General features: G+C 42.1%; 3 protein-coding genes across 4 annotated transcripts; 2 read left to right on the top strand and 1 right to left on the bottom strand.

The window, feature by feature from the left end:
* Positions 1 to 300: 300 nt before the first annotated feature.
* Positions 301 to 4,389, top strand: LOC139377427 (secretogranin-2b-like). Its single transcript, XM_071120457.1, has 2 exons — positions 301 to 354; positions 2,579 to 4,389. The coding sequence occupies exon 2, from the start codon at positions 2,590 to 2,592 to the stop codon at positions 4,387 to 4,389; it is 1,800 nt and encodes a 599-aa protein (XP_070976558.1). The 5' UTR covers positions 301 to 354; positions 2,579 to 2,589.
* Positions 4,390 to 7,657: 3,268 nt separating this feature from the next.
* On the bottom strand, positions 7,658 to 21,478 carry LOC139376357 (AP-1 complex subunit sigma-3-like). Of its 2 annotated transcripts, XM_071118792.1 has the most exons (6): positions 21,000 to 21,170; positions 10,258 to 10,436; positions 9,932 to 10,040; positions 9,602 to 9,739; positions 8,471 to 8,530; positions 8,146 to 8,282 (listed from the first exon to the last, which is right to left on the bottom strand). In XM_071118792.1, the coding sequence occupies exons 1-5, from the start codon at positions 21,000 to 21,002 to the stop codon at positions 8,483 to 8,485; spliced, it is 477 nt and encodes a 158-aa protein (XP_070974893.1). In that variant the 5' UTR covers positions 21,003 to 21,170; the 3' UTR covers positions 8,146 to 8,282; positions 8,471 to 8,482. The 2 variants fall into 2 exon arrangements, with proteins under 2 accessions (XP_070974894.1, XP_070974893.1); XM_071118793.1 differs by lacking the exon at positions 8,471 to 8,530 and having other exon boundaries at positions 7,658 to 8,282; positions 21,000 to 21,478.
* Positions 21,479 to 21,601: 123 nt separating this feature from the next.
* On the top strand, positions 21,602 to 27,187 carry LOC139376355 (dehydrogenase/reductase (SDR family) member 12-like b). The gene is made up of 10 exons (XM_071118791.1): positions 21,602 to 21,739; positions 22,277 to 22,410; positions 22,526 to 22,608; positions 23,221 to 23,316; positions 23,469 to 23,550; positions 23,634 to 23,695; positions 23,890 to 23,994; positions 26,062 to 26,152; positions 26,463 to 26,600; positions 26,758 to 27,187. Exons 1-10 carry the CDS (start codon positions 21,684 to 21,686, stop codon positions 26,907 to 26,909), a joined length of 999 nt encoding a protein of 332 aa, XP_070974892.1. The 5' UTR covers positions 21,602 to 21,683; the 3' UTR covers positions 26,910 to 27,187.
* The last annotated feature ends 50 nt before the right edge of the window (positions 27,188 to 27,237 follow it).

Here is a 27,237-nt window from a genome sequence, read left to right as displayed (position 1 = left end):
CTTCACAAAGCTAATTGGTACAAGCATTTTCCCAAAAATAGCCCACCACTTTTTCAATGGGAATTATGAATAGGGCTTAGATAAGAATTGATACAGCTAGAAACAGACAACATCCATATATATTTTTAGCACATTAGCAGTCTTAGCATGCCATATCATAAGCTTAAATACTGTATAAGTATGGATTTCCAAAGACTGGTTATTGCGTGCGTGCTGCTGTGATGACGCGCGGATCAGGTGTTGCTTCATATATCACTGGGAGCTGTCCTGGTGCTGAAAACAGAACCGCTCGTCCTAAGACTGGGAGGAGATACTATACACGTTCACTACTGCGGTCTGAGCATCTTGCCAAAGGTAAAAATTCATGCGTATGACTTGTAGCATGTCTCAAACAAAGACTAAGATGTTTTGTAGGTTCATGTGTGGGCTTTCTAGCATTCCATGTTTTGATTTTGTCTCTCCTCATCTCTCCTCCTCAAGTTCTCATCTCTTATCAGATCTCGGCAATCACTTGGAATTTATTTGAATAAGTGATAGCTGTGTGTTGTTGTGATGAATGTCAAATAGTCTATTCATGTATTTTGTCACTGGGCAAAATTGCGATGTGAAGTAATTTTGATTCTATCCCTCGCGAAATTGGTTTATTAATATGAGTTTTAATAGAGATTAAGGTTTGGAGAAAGGCAGCCACAAGCTAAAGGTTGCCCTGACAACGGCCAGTGACTCATCCTGTGATGTAGGCTATAGTCATTTAAAATAGAATGATTCGCAAATATAGCGCACTTCTCCAACTTTGTATAATTTGTGCATTGAATAATTATCCACTTATAGTCTATGGGTTATCAATGAACTGAGATTCTGCTCAAACATTGGGGACATTTAATTAAAATGCAGCCCATATGGGGGTTTTCAGATGTTGAATTAATTACTAAACTTCATTTTTAAGCCCATGTTTTATCATCATTACTTATAAAAAGATCTGTCAGTTTATTTTGGTATTTTGCGGAGGGGGCACACCCTCCCTAGTAAGTGGTTCCTTCCAAGGCGCACCATGGAGCAAAGATATGCAAGACAGGATGTTAGATACTCTAGTGCATACAGACAGTATCATCAGTGGAGGAGCGTTTGATTTGATTTTAGGGATGGGCAGGACTTGCAGGATGTATGTTTGTAAATTAATTTGATCAAGCTATGCAGTCTATTTATTCCTTATTGATGAATAAATAAAAACTCTGTTTTGTTGTTTCTTTGTAATACCAGCCACCTTATGAAGTTGGCTTTAGCTAGCCAGCTAGATAGGTTCCCAATCTCCCAACCTCATAACTAGCTACCAAGCCATTTCAAACTATCAATCAAGTAAAAATAGCTAGTCTAAGTACAGATAACTGCCCAAATAAAGGAAACACCAACATAAAGTGCCACCAGAACAGCTTCAATGTGCCTTGGCATAGATTCAACATGTATCTGGAAATCAATTGGAGGGACATAACACCATTCTTCTGAGAAATTCCATAATTTGGTGTTCTGTTGATGTGGCAGAAAACGCCATCTCAGGTGCTACTCCAGAATCCCATAAGTGAGATCAGGTGACTGACTGACTGACTGACTGACTGACTGACTGACTGACTGACTTTAAACCCCCTATGCTCCTTTGAGACCACTCTTTCAAATTCACGGAGATCTCTTCTTCTAGCCATGGTAGCCAAAATAATGAGCAAATGGGCATTTTATACATGACCCTACTGAGCATGATGTAATGTTAATTGCTTAATTAACTCAGGAACCACACTTGTGTGGAAGCACCTGCTTTCAATACACTTGTTTTCCCCTCATACACTCAAGTGTTTCCTTTATTTTGACAGTTATCTGTATCTTAGCTAGCATGCCTTCTGGCAAGGCTGCTAAACTTCAGAAAACACAAAAAAATGCTTTAATTCGTGGGCTGTGACACAATATACAAGTGTGGTAGTTGTACTAAACTCCTAAAGCATAACAGTTCTTAACTGGACTGCAGTGGGCTAAATCAGGGTCTTAAACAAATCTACTTTGAAACAAAAGTATACACCTCACACACATGGTTATGGGCTTACAAAAAAGAAGACACCTGTACCATGTCATATATAGGGTTGAAATGTATTCCATTTTGAGTTTGCTTCCCAATATTACACTTTATATACATCACAGAAGACTGAAATATAACAAAACCGTTTAAAATATAAACACTGGATTTTCGGCGGGTTTTTAATTATGAAATTATGAAAAATTATGAAAAAAATGAATAACATTCCACCCTAGGTAATTTGACTGCAGGAAAGGGCTACAAAATCAATGTGCATCATTTATTAAAATGATAATTGAACAGGTAAAGAGGCCTGCTTAGATAACCTATGCAGAAAAATAATGATTATGGCTCTAGATTGCAGGAAAGAGCTGTTTCAGGTGTTGAAAAATGCTAAATTCTCCAACCCCCCCATCTTCAAATACTTTGTGCCCCCTCTAAAATAATGGGTGCCTGACGCCCCTGTGTTCAGGCATATCATTGTATTGAACTCATCCCTTTGTCTCTCTCTCTCTCTAGGCTGCAATAAGATGCTGTCACTCTTTAAACTATCCACAGGAAAAGCTGTTGTTCTCGCTTTCCTCCTCCTCCATGCATTCTCTGTGCAGGGCGGGTCCCGCCCTCGCCACCACAGGCTCAGAGGCGGGGAGGCCGAAGAACTGCAACCCGCCGTCTACCCGCCCAGCTCCGACATGATCAAAGCCCTGGAGTACATCGAGAGCCTGAAACAGCGGACAGACGGGGGCCAAGAGAGAGAGGAGCCAACAAAAGACTATGATGAGGTCGAGAAGTTCCGCATCCTCCTGCAGCTCACCTCTCTCCAGGGTGAAGGCACACCCGAAAGGCAGTCCTCCCCGCCGGCCCAGAGGCAGCAGGACATCCCGGCTGAGCAGTTGGTGAGAGCCTTGCTCAGGACCCTCCAGGAACAGCTCGCTAGTCCCCCCAGACCCGCCCTTGTGGTGCCGGGGAATGACCGCCGCGTGCACAGGCACCCCTCAGCAAACACAGGCAGCCCCGTGAACACGCCTGCCTACAGTGGCTTCCCGAGGCCGCACAAGAAGTACCCGCTGATGTTCGAGGACGAGGAAGATAGAGACAGCCCCAAGCGCGCCACAGAGGACCTGAAGGAAAAATACACCCCTCAGAGCCTCAACAACCTGCGATCCATCTTCAAAGAGCTGGGGAAACCATCCACCTCCAACAACCAGAAGCGCCAAATCTTTGACGATGATGACGATTTATTCAGTCCAAGGAACCTGGCCTACGAGGATGTGGCGGGTGGGGAGGAGTGGATTCCCGTAGAGGAGAATGTCGAGACTGAGGAGGTGGTGAACAGGAGCCACGAGGAGTTCGACAGGGCTCTGCAGCAGAACTATGACAAGGAGGAGGAAGAGAAGGACGACGGAATGCAGATGCAGCGCAGAGCTGGCCAGAATAAAGAGGACCCAGAGGAAGATACTAAACCAGTAGATTATTACCTGTTGAAGATGCTGGGAATGAGCGAACATGAGACAGCCAAGAGGCAAACCGGAGAGCAAAAAAAGAGACTAATCCGTCACCCCATGGTGGACCCCCGGGCCCTGAACAAGCTGTTAAAGATCTCCCTCAAACTCCACATCCCCCCTGAGGATCTTATCGACATGCTGATCACGGAGGAAATCAGAAAACTAGAGCATCACCCACAAGCCATCCCCCGCTACAGGACCAGCAGCAACCCGAAGATCAGATACTACAGCCGGAGACTGCCAGTCAAAAATGCTCCTGAAGACATGGACGAGGAAGACTTCCTGAATATCGTAGAAATGGAAACCATCAGTAACGACTATCCTGTGAGTCGGCGGCCGCTCAAGAGTGCCCCTTCCCCTCCCAGAGTTTCAGCACCACCCGCCCCGGCGAGAGTTTTAGCACCAGCACCAGCACCGCCTCCTGCGGCTGCTCCAAAAGTCCCATCCTCATCCGGCCGAAGGGAAAACTTATTTATGTCGGAGCTCAACAAGATGCCTTTTAAGAGAGAATCTGACAACGATGAGGCGGACGAAGATGAGATGATGGCATTTCTGGCGGCCAAAATATTAACTAAGTACCCCAGCACGATCAGCAAACGCAACACCCAATCTCAGGCGAACGGACAGTTTCCTTACGAGCTATACGAACAAGCCATGAAAGATTACTTTGACCAAGCAGACACAATGACAAAGAGAGATTCAGAGGGTAATGAGGTAGTGGAGCCCGCGGAGATGCAGGTGAAAGATCAGGTTCCACAGGAGACCGCAGCTCCAGAGACGGAGGAGGAAAAGGAGCATCAAGGAAAACCGGTTGCTGGAATGTAGGCTACGCCGTGAAGACAAGTGACTTAAGACATCCTCTACTAAATAAATGATGTTTATGCTATCAATAACCATTCTGCAAGTTTACATAAAATGTGTATATATAGTAAAGGAAATCATATTATATATATATATATATATATATATATATAACGTATATAAGTGTTCTGGGCTGGAGGCAGTGTGTGTGTCGTGTATATATCTGGGTTTGTGAGTTCCCAATCTTGTAACATTGTGAAAATGTCATTCCCTGATATAGGCTAGAGATTAAGATGTCACCATCCGGCTTTCCAACCCCCTGATGCTGCAAGCGCTGTAATTGTTGGACTCTTTGGGTTGTTGTGGTATATACAGTGCCTTGCGAAAGTATTCGGCCCCCTTGAACTTTGCAACCTTTTGCCACATTTCAGGCTTCAAACATAAAGATATAAAACTGTATTTTTTTGTGAAGAATCAACAACAAGTGGGACACAATCATGAAGTGGAACGACATTTATTGGATATTTCAAACTTTTTTAACAAATCAAAAACTGAAAAATTGGGCGTGCAAAATTATTCAGCCCCCTTAAGTTAATACTTTGTAGCGCCACCTTTTGCTGCGATTACAGCCTTAAGTCGCTTGGGGTATGTCTATATCAGTTTTGCACATCGAGAGACTGAAATTTTTTCCCATTCCTCCTTGCAAAACAGCTCGAGCTCAGTGAGGTTGGATGGAGAGCATTTGTGAACAGCAGTTTTCAGTTCTTTCCACAGATTCTCGATTGGATTCAGGTCTGGACTTTGACTTGGCCATTCTAACACCTGGATATGTTTATTTTTGAACCATTCCATTGTAGATTTTGCTTTATGTTTTGGATCATTGTCTTGTTGGAAGACAAATCTCCGTCCCAGTCTCAGGTCTTTTGCAGACTCCATCAGGTTTTCTTCCAGAATGGTCCTGTATTTGGCTCCATCCATCTTCCCATCAATTTTAACCATCTTCCCTGTCCCTGCTGAAGAAAAGCAGGCCCAAACCATGATGCTGCCACCACCATGGTTGACAGTGGGGATGGTGTGTTCAGGGTGTTGCTTTTACGCCAAACATAACGTTTTGCATTGTTGCCAAAAAGTTACATTTTGGTTTCATCTGACCAGAGCACCTTCTTCCACATGTTTGGTGTGTCTCCCAGGTGGCTTGTGGCAAACTTTAAATGGATATCTTTAAGAAATAGCTTTCTTCTTGCCACTCTTCCATAAAGGCCAGATTTGTGCAATATACAACTGATTGTTGTCCTATGGACAGAGTCTCCCACCTCAGCTGTAGATCTCTGCAGTTCATCCAGAGTGATCATGGGCCTCTTGGCTGCATCTCTGATCAGTCTTCTCCTTGTATGAGCTGAAAGTTTAGAGGGACGGCCAGGTCTTGGTAGATTTGCAGTGGTCTGATATTCCTTCCACTTCAATATTATCGCTTGCACAGTGCTCCTTGGGATGTTTAAAGCTTGGGAAATCTTTTTATATCCAAATCCGGCTTTAAACTTCACAACAGTATCTCGGACCTGTCTGGTGTGTTCCTTGTTCTTCATGATGCTCTCTGCGCTTTTAACGGACCTCTGAGACTATCACAGTGCAGGTGCATTTATACGGAGACTTGATTACACACAGGTGGATTGTATTTATCATCATTAGTCATTTAGGTCAACATTGGATCATTCAGAGATCCTCACTGAACTTCTGGAGAGAGTTTGCTGCACTGAAAGTAAAGGGGCTGAATAATTTTGCACGCCCAATTTTTCAGTTTTTGATTTGTTAAAAAAGTTTGAAATATCCAATAAATGTCGTTCCACTTCATGATTGTGTCCCACTTGTTGATTCTTCACAAAAAAATACAGTTTTATATCTTTATGATTGAAGCCTGAAATGTGGCAAAAGGTTGCAAAGTTCAAGGGGGCCGAATACTTTCGCAAGGCACTGTATATGCTAATTTCTAAACCATTTTGTACATGTTCAATAATGTGTGACAAGTTGGAGACTAATAAAGCATTAGCGGTATTATTTTCTTCTTGCTGCGTTCTGTTGTCTTTTTATAATACACTGATCACTAGACCTACATTGATACAGTGATGATTAGATATATAGTTGAAGTCAGAAGTTTACATACACCTCAACCAAATACATTTAAACTCAGTATTTCACAATTCCTGACATTTAATCCTAGTAAAAATTCTGTTTTAGGTCAGTTAGGATCACCACTTTATTTTAAGAATGTGAAACGTCAGAATAGTAGAGAGAATGATTTATTTCAGCTTTTATTTATTTCATCACATTCCCAGTGGGTCAGAAGTTCACACACTCAATTAGTATTTGGTAGCATTGCATTAAATTGTTTAACTTGGGTCAAACATTTCAGGTAGCCTTCCACAAGTTTCCCACAATAAGTCTGGTGAATTTTGTCCCATTCCTCCTGACAGAGCTGGTGTAACGGAGTCTGGTTTGTAGGCCTCCTTGCTTGCACACGCCTTTTCAGTTCAGTTCAGCGGTATGACGGCTGCGTGGTCACATGGTGTTTATACAGAACAACGTGGTACCTTCAGGCATTTGGAAATTGCTCCTAAGGATGAACCAGACTTGTGGAGGTCTACCATTTTTTTCCCGAGGTCTTGGCTGATTTCTTTTGATTTTCCCATGTTGTCAAGCAAAGAGGCACTGCGTTTGAAGGTAGGCCTTGAAATATATCCACAGGTACACCTCCAATTGACTCAAATTATGTCGATTAGCCTATCAGAAGCTTCTAAAGCCATGACATAATTTTCCAAGCTGTTTAAAGGCACAGTCCACTTAGTGTATGTAAACTTCTGACCCACTGGAATTGTGATACACTGAATTTTAAGTGAAATAATCTGTCTGTAAACAATTGTTGGAAAAATAACGTGTGTTATGCACAAAGTAGAACCGACTTGCCAAAACTATAGTTTAACAATAAATTTGTTGAATGGTCGTTAAAACTCGTTTTTCAACTCCAACCTAAGTGTATGTAACCTTCCGACTTAAACTATATATGGATTCCACAAGCTCATGTTCTTTTTATGCTTCTCTTCCTTCTAGAGCAAGCTTGGACCTAAATAATGTTGAAGCAGAATTAGATGTACGATTAAAGTGTCAGTGGCAGCCTATAAATGAAAAATATACAGATAAATGTGCTTGGTTTATCAATGCTCATCGTGCACTTAAGTGAAATAATGACAAACATTAAATAGTCTAGCCGATAACAGAAATACAAATCCCCAGAAGATTCAAGTATCAAAATGCACTTTTATTCCAACGTCATCAACATTCAAAATCAATAATTAGTTTTATAAAAAACAAACCGTAACATTCACCCAGATAAATAATTCCCTTTCCAAAAAGGCTAGTCCCAACCAAGATTATACAAAACAAGGCTAGTCTACAAGATGCATTTAAAACGCAACATCAAATACATATTCTAAAGAGGCACTTCTTCAATTTTCATATAATCTTACATGCACAACATGTCATTGAAGAAATCAAGAATTGATTCAAAAGCACTTTGTGGTGATATATTAGGATTGTTATAACCCTAGTTTTCAGTAACTACTTCAAGGATCCAGGGGGATGGGTGATCATATCAATAATAACAGCTAAAGTCTCGTCCTTATCTTACGAGGAAAAATAAAGCCGTATTTAGAACACAACAATCCAGGATAAAACATCCTGCCCACCTCAGCAGACAAATTCCGTCATAGAAATAGAATTCTGGAACTCGTAATTCCATGGATTCTGTACAGTAGGAAGACTTCCAGTTCTGGAATGGTCCTGTATTCCACATTCCTTCTTGTGTGTGTAGATCCCCGGTTCCAGTATTAGAACGCAGGCTTGCTCATGTATTCCTCCATGGTCTGGAGAGGAGAGATGGACAAATTCATTGTGTGATATCCATATCAACAAGCCTTGTTTTAATGTCATGAATATTCCGTCACACCTACATAACATATTTGTATGTAGCTCACATCCATTAAGACATAAGCATAGAACGTTTACACACGGCACTATGCTACTAATAGAATCACAATCATTAGCCTCTAACCTTTGTCCAAATTCAAGGCCATCCAAGCTCCAGATCATAATCACTGTTGCCAATCTCAGCCTAAAGCAATGATGATGAAGGTGATGAAGAATCAAATGAGTGATGATGCAACTGTTCAGATAGCATGCAATAGAGACTAGGATCAATATGTTAGTTGTATTTCCTAAGCAAGCAGATAGTGAAACTAGGGATGGGCGTGAGTACTCGATTCAAGGTTTGTATTTGTTTGTTAATAGTCAAATAAAAGTTCAACACTTACAATGCAACTATTTAGCAGGTGGAATTTATAAGCGCTGACAAAATGTCAAATTCTAAGATTAACTTATTGTTTGTTGACTATGTCAAGTGCGGGTAAAATAATGTTACATTGGAACGACCAATAGCATACCGCAAACTTCTTCTTCTTCCCCATTTCACAATAACATGGCGAATACGAGTTTTCAAATGCCCATCCCTAAGTAAAAACCAAAAAGGGCCATGCAGAGTGTCGCTTAGTGCCTATAGCGCCACACAGAGGCTGCATGGATAGTACAGAGAGTAGACAGCTCCTGCCAAAGCAGACCTACAGCAACAAGAGAGCCAGAAGAATCTAAATTGGTTCAGTCTCTCATGACAGACAGAATGAGGATAATAGGGCCATAAGTAAACCAGTTAATATGGGTCATGTAGGGGAGCCTATTAGCTATGAGACAGGAGAAGAGAGCTCATCAGGAGTCAGTCAACAGCACTGCACAGTCAATCCATGAGACATTAACACCATTTCAACAGTCCACTTTCATCAGGTTTTTACTAAGGAATTATAGGGTAAAATAGGTACTTTTCAGTACCCACTTTAAATAATTCATTAAAATTGGTAACTACTTGTTACTAAATGGTGCATTCAATCCTAAATAAACATTAGGTTAATTATTATGTAACTATAATAATTGTACCAGGTAAATCATATGTGGAAAAACAGGTCAATATCAGACCGTAAGATAAAGCATTTACAATGTTGCTTCTAGACACTGATCTAAGGTCAGTTTTTGCAATTCTCCCCCAAATAGTCTCAGTTAAGATTGGAAGTGGAAAACACTGATCCTAGATCTGTGTCATGGGCAACATCTACCTTGAGCGCGGTCTCTCACTCACCTCCTGTAGCATGTCTGAGGCCTCGATGGAGCGGGATACGACCTGTTTGGATGTCTCCTGTACCTCTCCCCCCAACAGAAACTCATCCAGGATGAAGTAAGCCTTTTCAAAGTTAAATATTATGTCCAGCTCACATACCTTGGGAGAGGATGAAAAAATTACCCAAGGTTCAAGAAGTAGAGTCCAGTCTAGCACAAATCAGTTTACGGTGTTAAATACATACTATGCAGGCAATGCAATTTGTTGAAAAAGATAAATAGGGGGAGGAAATTGGAGGGGGGAGAGAGAGAGAGATCAACACAAATAGAGTGCTGTGTGAGAGAATCATACATTGCCAAAGTACTTGTCCAGCAGCTCCACATAGCGATGCAGCACCTCCAGGGCTAGCAGCTCATTCTCCTCAGCATCCAGACCACAGCAGAAATACAGACTGGCATACCTACCGTACCGAGAGAGAGAAAGCGGTAGAGAGAGTGAGAGTGAGAGAGGGAGGGTGAGCGAGAGAGGAATAACAGAGTAATACAGTTAGAGTTCAGATTATTGAATATGAAGAAGGAAGCCACTTTAGTCTTCTGATAAGCAACCTTAGGAGAGGAGAGCACACCGCTTGCTATTCATCTCCCCTCCCCCTCCCTCCTGTACACTACCCTTCTCACTTCTTGTAGACGATCTTCAGGTCTTTCCAGTGCAGGAAGTTGCAGGAGCGTGGTTTCCGTCCCAACACCATGGTGGTCATGTCCCTGACGATCTTCTTCTTCTCTCGCTCAGGGATGGGCGTGAACCACTTCTGGAGGCGGAGCTTGCCTTGGCGACTGAAGAGCAGCAGGAAATGCATCTACAGGACAAGATGCACCACAAGGTTAGTAATATAACAATAACGTATGCCATTTAGCAGACACTTCTATCCAAAGAGACCTACAGTCATGCTTGCATACATTTTACGTATGGGTGGCCCAGGGAATCAAACCCACAATCCTGGCATTGCAAACACCATGCTCTACCAACTGAGCCGCAGTGAGGAGAAAGAGAAATATAGGCCAGGAAGGATGCTGGGTTCCAATATTTTGAGAATGCATCCTTCCTTCAAGTAAACACTGACAATTGAGCAATAACAGCATGCAGTACATCAACCCTGTCATGTCAGATAGTGGTTATCAATGAGTAGTGCCAGACTTAATCAGTGTTTATTTCAAAGAATATGTATAAAAGTATTCAACTGAAAATCACACACACACACAGTGAGTCACTGAATGACGCCTGACTCAAGCTGTATACAAGGCCCCCTGTATTAACTCTCTTCCCTGGAGCCCTATCAGCACCATGCATAGACCTTTGGTAGTGCTGCCCCCCCTTCTTCAATTCTATTCATACTTTCTTACTGCTCCTGTAGCCAAATTCTGTTTTATCATGGGCCTTAATTTTCTGCAAAAACACAGTCATCACACATTGTAGGCTAAGCAAGCTAAAACCAAAGATAAAAGGGAATTAGTAAAGTATCTTTGCTAGAAATACTAATGGGGTGTGCTATATCACCTGATCATCTCTAATGTAGGCTAGATGAATCAGCTAGGATATTCGGTCAAATATCCTAGCTAATATCCTGTCCCTGACCGGGAGACAACACATGCTAGCAATCCAAAGTAACCTACTACTGGCAGTATTCATTTCAAACTCACCGCTCGTTGCCGGTGGACAGTTCGCGCATGTGACGAAGACGAGTGCAGCAACGCACTGCCTCACTAAAGGACTTTTTCCCAAGAATCACAAGTTTGAGAAATTATCTAGTTTGATAGGCAATTTGTTGCATTTAAAAGCTACAAGTGAGAAGAGACCAAAAATAAAATAAGATCAGTAAAAAAATAAAAAACACCAAATAAAAGGCCTTTTTTTTTTTTTTTTTTTTTAACAAAGGAGGGCAAAAGGGCACCCCAAGGGCTGAGGCAGTCCAGTGAAGATGTTAATTTACTAACCTAACAAGACAAAGGGAAGAGAAATTGAGAAAAAGGCAGAAAGAGAAAGAGGGGGAGGGATAAAAGGTACCTCAACCTGAGATGACAGAAAAAGAGGGGGGGGGGGGGGGTGGTGTGGAGGTAAGCAGTGCTAGAGGCATCACTACAGACCCTGGTTTGATCCTGGGCTGTATCACAACCGTTCATGATCGGGAGTTCCATAGGGCGGCGCACAATTGGCCCAGCGTCATCCGGAATAGGGGAAGGTCATTGTAAAATAAGAATTTCTTCTTGAAACTGTCTTTCCTAGTTAAATAAAAACATTTTAAAAAGTAAGCAGATAGACCCAACCTCTTTTGTTTGATGCTATGGCGTTGTTTCCCAAAAGAGTTGAGGAGATGTATTCGTACTGTTTAGAGAGTACATTTCCTTGTTTTGTTCAGCTAGATGTCCAACGTGATCTTTGTTTTAGGACCTGAGTGACTAGGGCAAAAGGCTCTCTGGTTTCATTTTCCTGCATTTGTTGACTTGAATATCTGGGCAATGTGTATTATTGTCAACTGTTTAAGTGAGCCACCTGGCAGCACCAGCAAAGCCATTTATATTCAGGGACATTTGATCCATTCTTTGGTCTGACAAGAACAGAGTTCGTACAGAATACAAAATAAAGTTCAAGTTAATTTCACAGAGTAAATGTTTTCTCAACCTTGCACTGCAGAGATGTCAATGAAAGGTAAAATAAAATATTCATATTTCAGGGACTTTTGAGGGATTCTTTGATTTGACAAGGAAGGACAGACAGTATATACAATTAATATATTCCCAAAAGTTTACTCAGAAAAGCAAGGTTTTCTACAATGAAAACGCCATACCTTTCTAAATGTTCATTTGGAGATACTGTATATTCAGAGACATTGAAATGTCACGGCAGATACTTTGTGCAGAGTCCCAAATAGGCTACTCCCAAGTAGCACAAAACGTTCCTGGAACCGAAACCAACTTTGGACTTAGGTTGTATATTGGTGTTGCAAAAACAAAACGTAACAATGTTCTCCCAACATTCCCAAATAAACATATTTGAAACATATTCCAAAGTTGCCTATAGGTTGAGATTTGGCACTGTTTGACACATATGAAAGGGAATTCTTGGCCAATGTTTCTAAACGTTGTCAGAAGGTTTCAAAATGAATGTATTTGAAACCTATTCCAACATAGCCAGTAGGTGGGGATTTGGTACTGTTTGCGGAATGCCGATACGCCCGACCACTTGAGTGCCAAAAAGACGCTCTTTTTTCACAGTCACTTGAGCGTATTCACTGCAGTAACTTAGGTTTGTTCCTTATATAATGACAAACTGGGGCGTAGGTTTAACTACTTTTAACGAACATATACTTCAGCTAAAAAACTCCATGTTTAGCCATTATTTAACCATCCGAATAGCCTGCTGGGTAACGTAGTCTAAATGTTATTAATACATAACACAGTAACGTCGTCGGGTCATTTGTATGTGATAACATGTAACATTATATTTTATGTCATCAGTGTTGATGTTCGATTATTAAACAACTGAATGCTTGGAGTTAGCTAGCTAACATTAACTTAACTTAAGTTTACCTAACTCCGTTGACTCACTTAACGTAACACTAGCTAAATTGACTAACGTTAGTCAACTAGTCTTATTAACACTGACTTTACCGTTCTCCGAGTTAACCAGCCGGCTGACCAGCCGTAACGTTACTCGAATCATCATTCTCCTGCATTTCTCAAGCCAAGCTCCGGGTGTGTTCACTGACACAGATGTTTCAACGTAACTTAAATCAAGTCAGTTTGCTTTGAAACATGGCAATCTCTGTTCTCGGTCTCCAGTTACAGCCTGCCAACCAGCCAGCTGTAGCCCTTGGTAACTTACTCTTCGTAAGAGTCTTCCTCCTCCAGTCAGCTAACACAAGGCGATTATCTGAATTATTGAAATTAATTAACCCACCCAATTACTCAACTAAGCACCCCACTAGCCACTGTGTGTGTGTGTGTGTGTGTGTGTATGTATATATATATATATATATATATATTGGTCGTGTCACTGAGAGATATATATATATATATCATCTCAGTGACACGACCAATACATGCAGCAGTAAATTGATTATACACTGAGTATATTAACATATGTGTAGATCCGATGCTTATGACATGTTTTCTGTTTTGTACCCAACAGCTGATATAGATGAGTTCTTTATGCATTCCAGAGAAAACTGTGTTTACCCCTACCGCCCAGATATCAGGACAAAGTGTCTTATATGGAAAAATTATTTATGATTTCACAATGAACAGAATTTTTGGCCAATGCAAAAAATAAATTAAATCATGCTTCTTATGATTTGTAAGTACCCAAAAGATATCCCGCGAAAAGGAAAGGCCTACAAAGAGTTACCAACATTTTGGACAGTGGCATACACTATGTCCAAAAGTATGTGGACACCCCTACTAATTATTGAGTTCAGGTATTTCAGAAACACCCATTGCTAACTGGTGCATAAATCCAGCTGAGCCTTTAGCTCCAGTGAAGGGTCATTTTAATGCTACAGGATACAAATACATTTTAGACAAATTGGGTGCTTCCAACTTTGTGGAAACAGTTTGGGGAAGGCCCTTTCCTGTTCCAGCATGACTGTGTCGCACAGACACACTCCAAAATCTTGTGGAAAGCCTCCCCAGAAGAGTGGCAGCTGTCATGGCCACAAAGGGGGGCCCGACTCCATATTAATGCCCATGGTTTTGGAATGGGATGTCCAACAAGCTCATATAGGTGTGATGGCCAGGTGTCCACATACTCATGGCCACAGTGTATATAGAATATCATCAAATTAAGCCGTCACATTAATTTAAAATCTGAGGTGGAGAAGTACAGATTAGAGGTCAACCGATTAATCGGAATGGCTGATTTCAAGTTTTCGTAACAATTGGAAATCTGTATTTTTGGGCGCCGATTTATTTTTTTATACCTTTATTTAACTAGGCAAGTCAGTTAAGAACACATTCTTATTTTCAATGACGCCTAGGAACAATGGGTTAACTGCCTTGTTCAGGGGCAGAACGACAGATTTTCACCTTGTCAGCTCGGGGGAGCCAATCTTGCAACCTTACAATTAACTAGTCCAACGCAATAACGACCTGCCTCTCTCGTTGCACTCCACAAGGAGACTGCCTAAGCCAAGGTAAGTTGCTAGCTAGCATTAAACTTATCTTATAAAAAACAATCAATCATAATCACTAGTTAACTACACATGGTTGATGATATATTACTAGATATTATCTAGCGTGTCCTGCGTTGCATATAATCTGACTGAGCATACAAGTATCTAAGTATCTGACTGAGCGGTGGTAGGCAGAAGCAGGCGTGTAAACATTCATTCAAACAGCACTTTTGTGCGTTTTGCCAGCAGCTCTTCCTTGTGCGTCAAGCATTGCTGCTGTTTATGACTTCAAGCCTATCAGCTCAAGAGATGAGGCTGGTGTTACCGAAGTGAAATGGCTAGCTAGTTAGCGCGCGCTAATAGAGTTTCAAATGTCACTCGCTCTGAGCCTTCTAGTGGTTGTTCCCCTTGCTCTGCATGGGTAACGCTGCTTCGATGATGGCTGTTGTCGTTGTGTTGCTGGTTTGAGCCCAGGGAGGAGCGAGGAGAGGGACAGAAGCTATACTGTTACACTGGCAATACTAAAGTGCCTATAAGAACATCCAATAATCAAAGGTTAATGAAATACAAATGGTATAGAGGTAAATAGTCCTATAATAACTACAAACTAAAACTTCTTACCTGGGAATATTGAAGACTCATGTTAAAAGGAACCACGAAAAAGGAACATATGTTCTCATGTTCTGAGCAAGGAACTGAAACGTTAGCTTTCTTACATACAGTGCCTTGCGAAAGTATTCGTCCCCCTTGAACTTTGCGACCTTTTGCCACATTTCAGGCTTCAAACATAAAGATATAAAACTGTATTTTTTTGTGAAGAATCAACAACAAGTGGGACACAATCATGAAGTGGAACGACATTTATTGGATATTTCAAACTTTTTTAACAAATCAAAAACTGAAAAATTGGGCGTGCAAAATTATTCAGCCCCTTTACTTTCAGTGCAGCAAACTCTCTCCAGAAGTTCAGTGAGGATCTCTGAATGATCCAATGTTGATAAATACAATCCACCTGTGCGTAATCAAGTCTCCGTATAAATGCACCTGCACTGTGATAGTCTCAGAGGTCCGTTAAAAGCGCAGAGAGCATCATGAAGAACAAGGAACACACCAGGCAGGTCCGAGATACTGTTGTGAAGAAGTTTAAAGCCGGATTTGGAAACAAAAAGATTTCCCAAGCTTTAAACATCCCAAGGAGCACTGTGCAAGCGATAATATTGAAATGGAAGGAGTATCAGACCACTGCAAATCTACCAAGACCTGGCCGTCCCTCTAAACTTTCAGCTCATACAAGGAGAAGACTGATCAGAGATGCAGCCAAGAGGCCCATGATCACTCTGGATGAACTGCAGAGATCTACAGCTGAGGTGGGAGACTCTGTCCATTAGACAACAATCAGTCGTATATTGCACAAATCTGGCCTTTATGGAAGAGTGGCAAGAAGAAAGCCATTTCTTAAAAGATATCCATAAAAAGTGTTGTTTAAAGTTTGCCACAAGCCACCTGGGAGACACACCAAACATGTGGAAGAAGGTGCTCTGGTCAGATGAAACCAAAATTTAACTTTTTGGCAACAATGCAAAACGTTATGTTTGGCGTAAAAGCAACACAGCTGAACACACCATCCCCACTGTCAAACATGGTGGTGGCAGCATCATGGTTTGGGCCTGCTTTTCTTCAGCAGGGACAGGGAAGATGGTTAAAATTGATGGGAAGATGGATGGAGCCAAATACAGGACCATTCTGGAAGAAAACCTGATGGAGTCTGCAAAAGACCTGAGACTGGGACGGAGATTTGTCTTCCAACAAGACAATGATCCAAAACATAAAGCAAAATCTACAATGGAATGGTTCAAAAATAAACATATCCAGGTGTTAGAATGGCCAAGTCAAAGTCCAGACCTGAATCCAATCGAGAATCTATGGAAAGAACTGAAAACTGCTGTTCACAAATGCTCTCCATCCAACCTCACTGAGCTCGAGCTGTTTTGCAAGGAGGAATGGGAAATAATTTCAGTCTCTCGATGTGCAAAACTGATAGAGACATACCCCAAGCGACTTACAGCTGTAATCGCAGCAAAAGGTGGCGCTACAAAGAATTAACTTAAGGGGGCCGAATAATTTTGCACGCCCAATTTTTCAGTTTTTGATTTGTTAAAAAAGTTTGAAATATCCAATAAATGTCGTTCCACTTCATGATTGTGTCCCACTTGTTGTTGATTCTTCACAAAAAAATACAGTTTTATATATTTATGTTTGAAGCCTGAAATGTGGCAAAAGGTCGCAAAGTTCAAGGGGGCCGAATACTTTCGCAAGGCACTGTAGCACATATTGCACTTTTACTTTCTTCTCCAACACTTTGTTTTTGCATTATTTAAACCAAATTGAACATGTTTAATTATTTACTTGAGGCTAAATTGATTTTATTGATGTATTATATTAAGTTAAAATAAGTGTTCATTCAGTATTGTTGTAATTGTCATTATTTAAAATAAATTAAAAAAAATCGGCATCGTTTTTTTTGGTCCTCCAATAATCGGTATCGGTGTTGAAAAATCATAATCGGTCGACCTCTAGTACAGATCTAAAGTGTGTGTCACAGTCCATTTATCTTCGGTGATGACTGTAATAGCATATAGAATTCACATACCGGAGTTTTATCCAATCTTCAACTTCCTACAGGCCTACCAGCCAAAACAACAACTGGCGGACTAGCGTTAACTGTAGCATCCAGTAAGAATGTTATTTATCTGTTACAGAACACAGTCAACCTCCCTTAGTAGTGCCCAACAGTATCGACACATCCATCTCTATTTTTCCCCTCAACCAAAACCGTTGTGTTTTTCTGAAATGTCACAATGCACTGTTAAGAATGAATGAACTGCTTTACGCTAAACCTCCTATCAATCCTCATAGGTCTCCAACAAAAGGAATCTGCATCCACAAGTGCTGTTCAGTCTCAGGAGATAATTGCAATGTTTTAATCTGTGATTTAACAGTGCTTTTGTCAAAATAGCAACTCCCCCTCCTTTCTGCTAAAACAGCTTGATCTAGGACCCAATTATGTGTCTCCGTTCTAATCAATGTTGTCGTCTTGTTAAGCCTTCCAGACACAGGTACTGATGAAGCTAGACATAATTGAGAACCAGCAAGAGCAACTGAGGCTCCTTAATGCTACAAGGCCATCGACCATAGCTGAGGACCTCGACATTCTGCCATCACTGTTAGTCTCTGTGGCTGACCTGAAGCCTCTGTGTAAGCGGATGTCAACAGAGGAGAATTTTCACAAACAATTGGTATGCTCTCACTGCAAGTACTTCTTCAACACAAAAAGATAAACACCGGCCGCTAAAGTATTATAGGGCTACTACTGTAGGGCACATATTTTTCATTGGTTCTGTCAGACATACCAATCAAATTCTTAATTACTCGACATCCTATCTCAGTATGTATGGGTTCAACACAGTGGGGAAGACTGTGGAGGCTGATAGGGCGCATTGGGACCATTGGGACCAGCAGACTGTGGTCACAGTTCAGTATGAAAGGGAGAAAAAAAAGTTGCCATTCGAAGATCTAACTCTTTTAAGAGTCACGACAAAGTAGATACACATTAACACCAGACACCCTAGTAGAACCTTTATTATTTATAGCTCAGAAGACAACCAGCATCTATTTACCCAGAATCCATTGGCCTCCTTGTCCTAGATCTACATTAAAATACCATGTTGTGCTGCTTTACTAATAATTAAACGGAAGTGTTTCAATCTCATTCAGAGGCCTGCAGCAGATGCCACAAAGAGGAGGGGGGCAACAAATACAGATCAAAGGTAGGACAGGTGGAGTTCCTCAGATATGTTGTGTTCATTAACAGTACGCAACAAGTGTTTTACTTACATAAAAATGTTCTTCATTGTAATTTCTCTAAATAATTATTTTGAATGATCGACTCCGTCGTAGTTCGCTAATACAACAGCTGGATGTTTAGCCTAGTCTAGCTAAATACCGCAGTAATCTATGAAGCAAAACATTAGCAAAGTAACAGCAGTAGCTATGCCTACCTATACATTAGTAACTATACAACCTATTAAGCCGTCGAAGGGTCTACTTTATGGGTACAGCCATGTTTGTTTACTTCAACACTAATGCTTGGTAACTTCGAGTTCATTGGTGTCCACATCAACAACAAACTAGAATGGTCCAAACACACCAAGACAGTCGTGAAGAGGGCACGACAAAGTCTAGTCCCCCTCAGGAAACTAAAAAGATTTGGCATGGGTCCTGAGATCCTCAAAAGGTTCTACAGCTGCAACACTTTGCATCACTGCCTGGTACGGCAACTGCTCACCCTCTGACTGCAAGGCACAACAGAGGGTTGTGCGTACGGCCCAGTACATCACTGGGGCTAAGCTGCCTTCCATCCAGGACCTCTACACCAGGCGGTGTCAGAGGAAGGCCCTAAAAATTGTCAAAGACCCCAGCCACCCCAGTCATAGACTCTTCTCTCTACTACCGCATTGCAAGAGGTACCGGAGTGCCAAGTCTAGGACAAAAAGGCTTCTCAACAGTTTTTACCCCTAAGTCATAAGACTCCTGAACAGGTAATCAAATGGCTACCCAGACTATTTGCATTGTGTGCCCCCAACCTCTCTTTTTACACTGCTGCTACTCTCCGTTTATCATATATGCATAGTCACTTTAACTATACATTCATGTACATACTACCTCAATTGGGCCGACCAACCAGTGCTCCCGCACATTGGCTAACCTGGCTATCTGCATTGTGTGCCCCCAACACCTCTTTTTACGCTACTGCTACTCTCTGTTCATCATATGCATAGTCACTTTAACCATATCTACATGTACATACTACCTCAATCAGCCTGACTAACCGGTGTCTGTATGTAGCCTCGATACTGTTATAGCCTCGCTACTTTTATAGCCCGTCTTTTTACTGTTGTTTTATTTCTTTACCTACCCATTGTTCACCGAATACCTTTTTTGCACTATTGGTTAGAGGCTGTAAGTAAGCATTTCACTGTAAGGTCTACTACACCTGTTGTATTCGGCACACGTGACAAATAAACTTTGATTAGATATCTTCTTCTGTAATGTTACTCGAAATTGACACATCTGAGAAGAGTCGCAGATAAACAGAAAGAGCTCCGTCTGTCCAAATGGTGTGAGAGAGCACGAGCTGACTGTGATGACAATGTGATGACAATGATGAGTTAACACTCAGTTACTTTGTTTCAGTCCACAGCACCTGAAAGAGACAGAAGCCCAAGACACAGAAGGAGCACAAACCCGGAGTTGACCCTAATGCTTTTTGACTAAAGAGGACATTTTGTAACCAGTGATTTTATTAAATGTGTCCAGTGGGAAATAAAAAAAGGAAATAGTAATGTAACTAGTTGCTAATCCAATTATAATTCATCAATAGTTAGTAATTACCAGTTTATATTGTATTTCCTTGTTAGTTGAATACAATGTTATCTATAATAGTCCCCTTTTCAGTCATGTAAATAATTACCAATCAAATTATAGTTAGTCAAGGGTTAGTAATTAACAGTTTTATATTGTATTTCCTGTCTTTATTAGCTGAAGCAATGGTCGCATATAACATCTATTACCAACGTTTGCTAAACATTGGTCAACGTTGGTCGTTTGAAACCCAACCAACGTCGTAAAATACACCTGTCATCCAACCAAACGTTGATGACACCTATGACAAATGTTTACAAAACGTAACCTGTCCCCAACACTTTAACCTAAACCGAACGTGTATCTGAATACATACAGAATGTTTAGACAACCAATCCAACACCTAAAGAACCCACCTATTTTTGCTACCTGGGTGACGCCTAAGGCGCAGGGAGCATGTACAGGCAAATACACCTGAACCAGCTTTCAACTGTCACCATGGCTGCAGAGTCACCAGCCAAGCGACAAGTGACGAAACCTGTTCCGCAGAGTGCAGTTCGAGGAAATACAACTTACTTCCGACTGTCGCTTCAGCAGAAATACTGTACCCAACACACCTAACATTTAGAAATAAACTATGCAATTGTGTCAAGATAATTATGGTGTATAGAGAGGGCAAACGATTAATGACAAATACCAATCCGATATACAGTTTAAAATGACTCTGACACAGTCACCTTGTGGTAGCGACAGGTGCAGTCCAGTGGACTGTCGGAATAGTCTGACTCATCACTAAATTAGAACAACGGGTCGTGTGCCTGAAAACGAACTCACCATTTTGAGGATAGTTTGAGTCAAATTCCAGTCGTTAAATATAACTAAAAAAGTTAGTCCAATACTTTCACCCTCGCACAGCGGGCCAGACAACTTGAAGAGCGCATAGCTGTAGTCGTTTCACCCTGGACGCTGTCGTCGAGCAGAGAAAAGAAAACCAGGAGAACTGCTCTGTCCTGAACGTTGCCCGCAGGACTAGACCGGTGGAGGCCACCTCACCAATTATCTGCCTCTGGATTGGTTGACAGCGTTACACCTGTTCGGAAGTCCTACAGCGCCTTTGATCATATCTGAGGTGACTACCGTATTAGGCTTGTAGCCTACGGATGCAAAAATGTGCTCAATTAAAAGTGGTAAAATGACATTGTCAGTGTGGCTACTGAGGTTAGTATGCAGTTTAGCGTTTTGTTTTAGTACTGATCATGTGCAGAGCAGACGTAGGCCTATCCCTTTTACAAAAGTAGACAAAATAATCAACCAACGATTGTGTCATCTGACAAAGTGTTTTATAGGCTGGTGCAGTTGTTGTTCTCAGAAAAGACTAGAGAGGGCACCACTAAACTCTGAAATGAACTAGTAGGCACACGTGACGCTTGTCTGTCACAGTCCATGCTAGAGTGGGCTTGGTAAACCGGCCACAACTCAACGGGCTTCGGAGGAGAGAGCACTTGATCATGAAAAGCAATGTCTTTCTACCGCAATATCGTCTGGTTTCTCAAAGGAATTCACGAATACACAAGGTCAGTGAATTGCAAAACGACATAAATCTGTTGAATTTGGCTTTTTTAGGGATATGAGAAAGTTGTTGTTTTTTGAAGGTGGACTTTTTTTGTGGGTATATGAGAAGGTAGTTGGTAGAGACACTGTTTGCAAGTACCCATGTCTCAGAGTATTCTATGCTGCTCCTGGTTTATAATAACGATCAAATATTTGTCTATTTGATCATCATCTGCAAGGATATTACTCTTACTGTTACAGTAGGCTATATGCAAATGTAGATCACTGTATGGCACTACCAGCCACACACACAATCCCTCTTTTCACTCGCATTACAATAGTCCCTTTGACAGATGAAGTGTCTTGTCATTTGAGGTCGCCTTCTCCTTCAGTCACCCCAACAGCTGATTAGGTTTTATAAGAGCTGACGGAAGAATCCTGACTTCAAACTTGCTCTTTGGGTTTTTATGTCATTGCAAAGAAAAGGTATGTCTACTTCAACATACAATGTGATGGGATTGGTTCATTAGTTGATTGATTGGTGTTGTGTTTCCCAACAGGAGTGGCTATGAGCAAGCTGCTAAACACTTTGTGGCCAAGGAGCTGGATGTGGCTGTGGTAGGAAGGTCCTTCATAATAACAGGAGCTAACAGTGGCATAGGGAAAGCCACTGCCACGGCTATAGCTAAGAAAGGTACGAAACCAGAGATTGGTCAGGAAGGCAACTCCACCACGCTTGCACTGTGTAATGGTGTCATACAGAAGAATCATGATTCTGTTTTACCAACATTCCCTCTTTGGTTTGCCAGGTGGTACAGTCCACATGTTATGCAGGAACAAGGAGAGAGCTGAGAAGGCCAAAGAAGATATTGTCAGGGAGACAGGAAACACGGTAAGCTTGACGTGTTGGTGCGCATCATTGGCATGTCCAAAACATTTTAAATGGGGTGGCCAAGGTGGGGCACAGACCCAGTTTCGGGGGCGATAACATTTTGAACCTTAATTGATGCAGGGTGGAATTTAAATAAAATACTATTATGATTGTTCAACACATTAAATTAGGGCTCCTGAGTGGCGCAGTGGTCTAAGGCACTGCATCTCAGTGTTAGAGGCGTCACTAGACAGCCTGGTTCGAATCCAGGATGTATCACAACCGGCCGTGATTGGGAGTCCCATAAGGCGGCGCACAACTGGCCCAGCGTCGTCCGGCTTCGGCCGTCATTGTAAATAAGAATTTGTCCTCTAAGACAGAGGGGCGCTGTTTCGTTTGCCTGAAACAGCGCCACAGCGGTTTTGCTGTCGGTGCACGTCTTGGTCAAAATTATGAATATATTCAGAGACGACCTATCAGATCTCAGAATTTCTGGTGTGGCTACGAGTGTCTAATCAGATTTCTGGATACGCCATTGGTGTGCATGTGTTTGTGTCAAACTCAGCTACATACACTATAATGAACAACATCTGGCCATACCGCAATGGTTTATTGTATTACTTTTCACTCCAGGAAGTATACGTTCACCATCTGGATATGTCCGAGACACACAAGGTGTGGGAGTTTGCTGAATCCTTTAAGATGCAATACCCCTCCCTCAATGTGCTGGTAGGCACCAGACTTTTTCCTCTCCCTCTTCCACTTTTGAATAGCTTTTTGCTAAACTCCATTATGGAGCATTGAGTGTGTTGAGAATAGAGTGAATATTGACTAAGGAGTTATTATTGAGTGGGTTATGCTGTTTCTCTGTGTTGGTTCAGATTAATAATGCTGGGTGTATGGTGAACAAGAGAGAGGTGAACGATGATGGTTTGGAGAAGAACTTTGCCACCAACACACTGGGTAAGACTTACTGTCTATACAGAGTGATCAATGAGTTGTATAGGTATAATTATCTTTTTCCTCCTCTCCTCCCTTCCATTTAGGAGTGTATCTTCTCACCCAGAGCCTCATTCCACTACTTCAGAAGAGCAGGGATCCGAGGGTGGTGGGTATAGGCACACTAGGATGGATACTCTTAATTTAAAACCAAACCAATGGTCTGGATATTGCGTGGGGATACAATGCAAGTTTCTACAATAAAAATAAATATCTGTCAATATTGGCCAATATCCTGCAACATTGTCTCATTTGCCCATTCTGGCATAGCCATCACCCCCCTCTCACCCCCTGTTCTCCCAGATAACAGTAACATCAGGGGGCATGCTTGTCCAGAAACTCCAACCTGATGACCTCCAGTCTGCAAAAGGTTCCTTTGACGGCACCATGGTCTACGCACAGAATAAGGTAGGAGAGGAGAACAGGGTTCAAATGATGGTAGGGCACAGGAGGTTGGTGCGACCTTAATTGGGGAGGACGGACTCGTGGTAATGACTGGAGCGGAATTAGTGGAATGGTATCAAACATATGGTTTCCATGTCTTTGTTACCATTCCATTTTCTCCGTTTCAGCCATTATGGTGAGCCGTCCTCCCCTCAGCTGCCTCCACTGTGGTAGGATACCTTGCCTGGGGTTGCATGGCTGTGTAATGTTGTACAGCACGGATTAAGATTGTATTGCATGTACAGTGGGGCAAAAAAGTATTTAGTCAGCCACCAATTGTGCAAGTTCTCCCACTTAAAAAGATGATTTTCATCATAGGCACACTTCAACTATGACAGACAAAATGAGAAAAAAAATCCAGAAAATCACATTGTAGGATTTTTAATGAATTTGTGCAAATTATGGTGGAAAATAAGTATTTGGTCACCTACAAACAAGCAAGATTTCTGTCTCTCAGACCTGTAACTTCTTCTTTAAGAGGCTCTTCTGTCCTCCACTCGTTACCTGTATTAATGGCACCTGTTTGAACTTGTTATCAGTTTAAAAGACACCTGTCCACAACCTCAAACAGTCACACTCCAAACTCCACTATGGCCAAGACCAAAGAGCTGTCAAAGGACACCAGAAACAAAATTGTAGACCTGCACCAGGCTGGGAAGACTGAATCTGCAATAGGTAAGCAGCTTGGTTTGAAGAAATCAACTGTGGGAGCAATTATTAGAAAATGGAAGACATACAAGACCACTGACAATCTCCCTCCATCTGGGGCTCCACGCAAGATCTCACCCCGTGGGGTCAAAATGATCACAAGAACGGTGAGCAAAAATCCCAGAACCACACAGGGGGACCTAGTGAATGACCTGCAGAGAGCTGGGACCAAAGTAACAAAGCCTACCATCAGTAACACACTACGCCGCCAGGGACTCAAATCCTGCAGTGCCAGACGTGTCCCCCTGCTTAAGCCAGTACATGTCCAGGCCCGTCTGAAGTTTGCTAGAGAGCATTTGGATAATCCAGAAGAAGATTAGGGGAATGTCATATGGTCAGATGAAACCAAAATATAACTTTTTGGTAAAAACTCAACTCGTCGTGTTTGGAGGACAAAGAATGCTGAGTTGCATCCAAAGAACACCATACCTACTGTGAAGCATGGGGGTGGAAACATCATGCTTTGGGGCTGTTTTTCTGAAAAGGGACCAGGACGTCTGATCCGTGTAAAGGAAAGAATGAATGGGGCCATGTATCGTGAGATTTTGAGTGAAAACCTCCTTCCATCAGTAAGGGCATTGCAGATAAAACGTGGCTGGGTCTTTCAGCATGACAATGATCCCAAATACACTGCCCGGGCAACAAAGGAGTGGCTTCGTAAGAAGCATTAAGGTCCTGGAGTGGCCCAGCCAGTCTCCAGATCTCAACTCCATAGAAAATCTTTGGAGGGAGTTGAAAGTCCGTGTTGCCCAGCAACAGCCCCAAAACATCACTGCTCTAGAGGAGATCTGCATGGAGGAATGGGCCAAAATACCAACAACAGTGTGTGAGAACCTTGAAGGCTTACAGAAAACGTTTGACCTCTGTTATATACCCTTTGTTGGCAATGACAAAGTATTGAGAGACTTTTATTGACCATATACTTATTTTCCACCATAATTTGCAAATAAATTCATAAAAAAATCCTACAATGTGATTTTCTGGATTTTTTTTCTCATATTGTCTGTCATAGTTGAAGTGTACCTATGATAAATTACAGGCCTCATCTTTTTAAGTGGGAGAACTTGCACAATTGGTGGCTGACTAAATACTTTTTTGCCCCACTGTATATGTTAGAGACCTGTGTGATATCTCTTTAGTGAGTGTCAGTGTGCTGCTCTACCAACTGTTTGGCTCAGTAAGTAAAGAATGGCTCTTGCAACGCCAGGATTGTGGGTTCGATTCCTGGGGCCACCCATATGAAACATGTACGCATGCATGATAGTAAATCGCTTTGGATAAAAGTGTCTGCTAAATAGCACATTATATTGTTGTCCCCTGTAGAGACAGCAGGTGGTGCTGACAGAACAATGGGCCAAACACCACCCAGCCATCCACTTCTCCGTCATGCACCCTGGATGGGCCGACACACCAGGTACCATGGGGAGGCATAGGATAGATACAGATAGACCACAGGGAGACGGGGATAGACAGACCAGGTACCATGGAGAGATGGGGGGGGGGAAGGACAGACCAGGTACCGTGGGGAGGTCAGGGGGATAGATAGAAATCAGACAAAATAATGTGTACAGACACATCAAATCATGTATCGTATATTAGGGTAGACACTGATTGAAGATACTTTTATACAGATTGAGTAATGTGCTGTAAATTGCAAATATTGATTGTAAACATAAGATTGTTAGTTATTTGGTGCAGTCAGATGACATCTCTCCTCCCCCCAGCGGTTTCTACATCTATGCCTCAGTTCCACCAGATGATGGGGGAAAGGCTGCGTAGTGCAGAGCAGGGAGCTGACACTGTGGTGTGGCTGGCACTGACCCGTGCTGCTGGCAGAACACGCAGCGGAAAGTTCTTCCAAGGTGGGCACCAGTGTGTTTTAGTACCAGTGGGGCAGGGATCCCCTAAAATGTTTCATTAAATTGACTTGCGTTTACTTCATTTAATCAACTAGGGCTGAGCAGAAAATGCCAATGCACACTAACTGCCAACACTAATGGGCTGGGTGTGATTTCTCAGATCGGCGGGCGGTCCCGGCCCACCTGCCCCTGGCCTGGACCCACAGTTCCCCCGAGGAGGTCCGGTCCTTCATGACCCAGCTGGAGATCTTGGCCCAGGCTGCAAAGCAGCCTCGCACTGACGCACAGCCCAGTTTTGACCCAACTTATTGAAAGGTCTTGTGACCCACCAGCACCAAAAGAGTACATATCCAGTCTCAAGCTGCAAACCCAATGTAACCAAACAACCACTTTGATAAACTTTCTTACCTAACCAATTATAATTGATTCAGCTCTTAGGAATCTTAACTTCCACTTGTAGTGCATTGATGTCAATGGACATCGATCCTTAGTGAAAAGTACTATAGTTAAGGTTCAGTATGTGACCACAGACCTAGAGGTATCCCTAACCTGTCCTCAATGTTTTGTTGGTATTAAAGGACTTGAACCCAGATGATGTATCTGTCTGAATCTTTCAGGACACACGCTTAAGAATTCAACG

Source organism: Oncorhynchus clarkii, chromosome 20 (assembly GCF_045791955.1).
Source record: "Oncorhynchus clarkii lewisi isolate Uvic-CL-2024 chromosome 20, UVic_Ocla_1.0, whole genome shotgun sequence".
Classification (NCBI taxonomy): domain Eukaryota; kingdom Metazoa; phylum Chordata; class Actinopteri; order Salmoniformes; family Salmonidae; genus Oncorhynchus; species Oncorhynchus clarkii.
The sequence above is the reverse complement of the archived record's forward strand: the minus strand, read 5'-3'. Positions and strand labels throughout refer to the sequence as shown.

Coding starts and splice junctions, on each gene's coding strand:
- LOC139376355 (XM_071118791.1), top strand. CDS start 21,684: ATGTCTTTCTACCGCAATATCGTCTGGTTTCTCAAAGGAATTCACGAA. Junction 22,411..22,525: donor CACGGCTATAGCTAAGAAAG/GTACGAAACCAG, acceptor TTGGTTTGCCAG/GTGGTACAGTCCACATGTTA. Junction 23,551..23,633: donor CTTTGCCACCAACACACTGG/GTAAGACTTACT, acceptor CCTTCCATTTAG/GAGTGTATCTTCTCACCCAG.
- LOC139376357 (XM_071118792.1), bottom strand. Junction 10,041..10,257: donor CTGAAGATCGTCTACAAGAA/GTGAGAAGGGTA, acceptor TCGGTACGGTAG/GTATGCCAGTCTGTATTTCT. Junction 8,531..9,601: donor CCTCAGACATGCTACAGGAG/GTGAGTGAGAGA, acceptor TCATTGCTTTAG/GCTGAGATTGGCAACAGTGA.
- LOC139377427 (XM_071120457.1), top strand. CDS start 2,590: ATGCTGTCACTCTTTAAACTATCCACAGGAAAAGCTGTTGTTCTCGCT.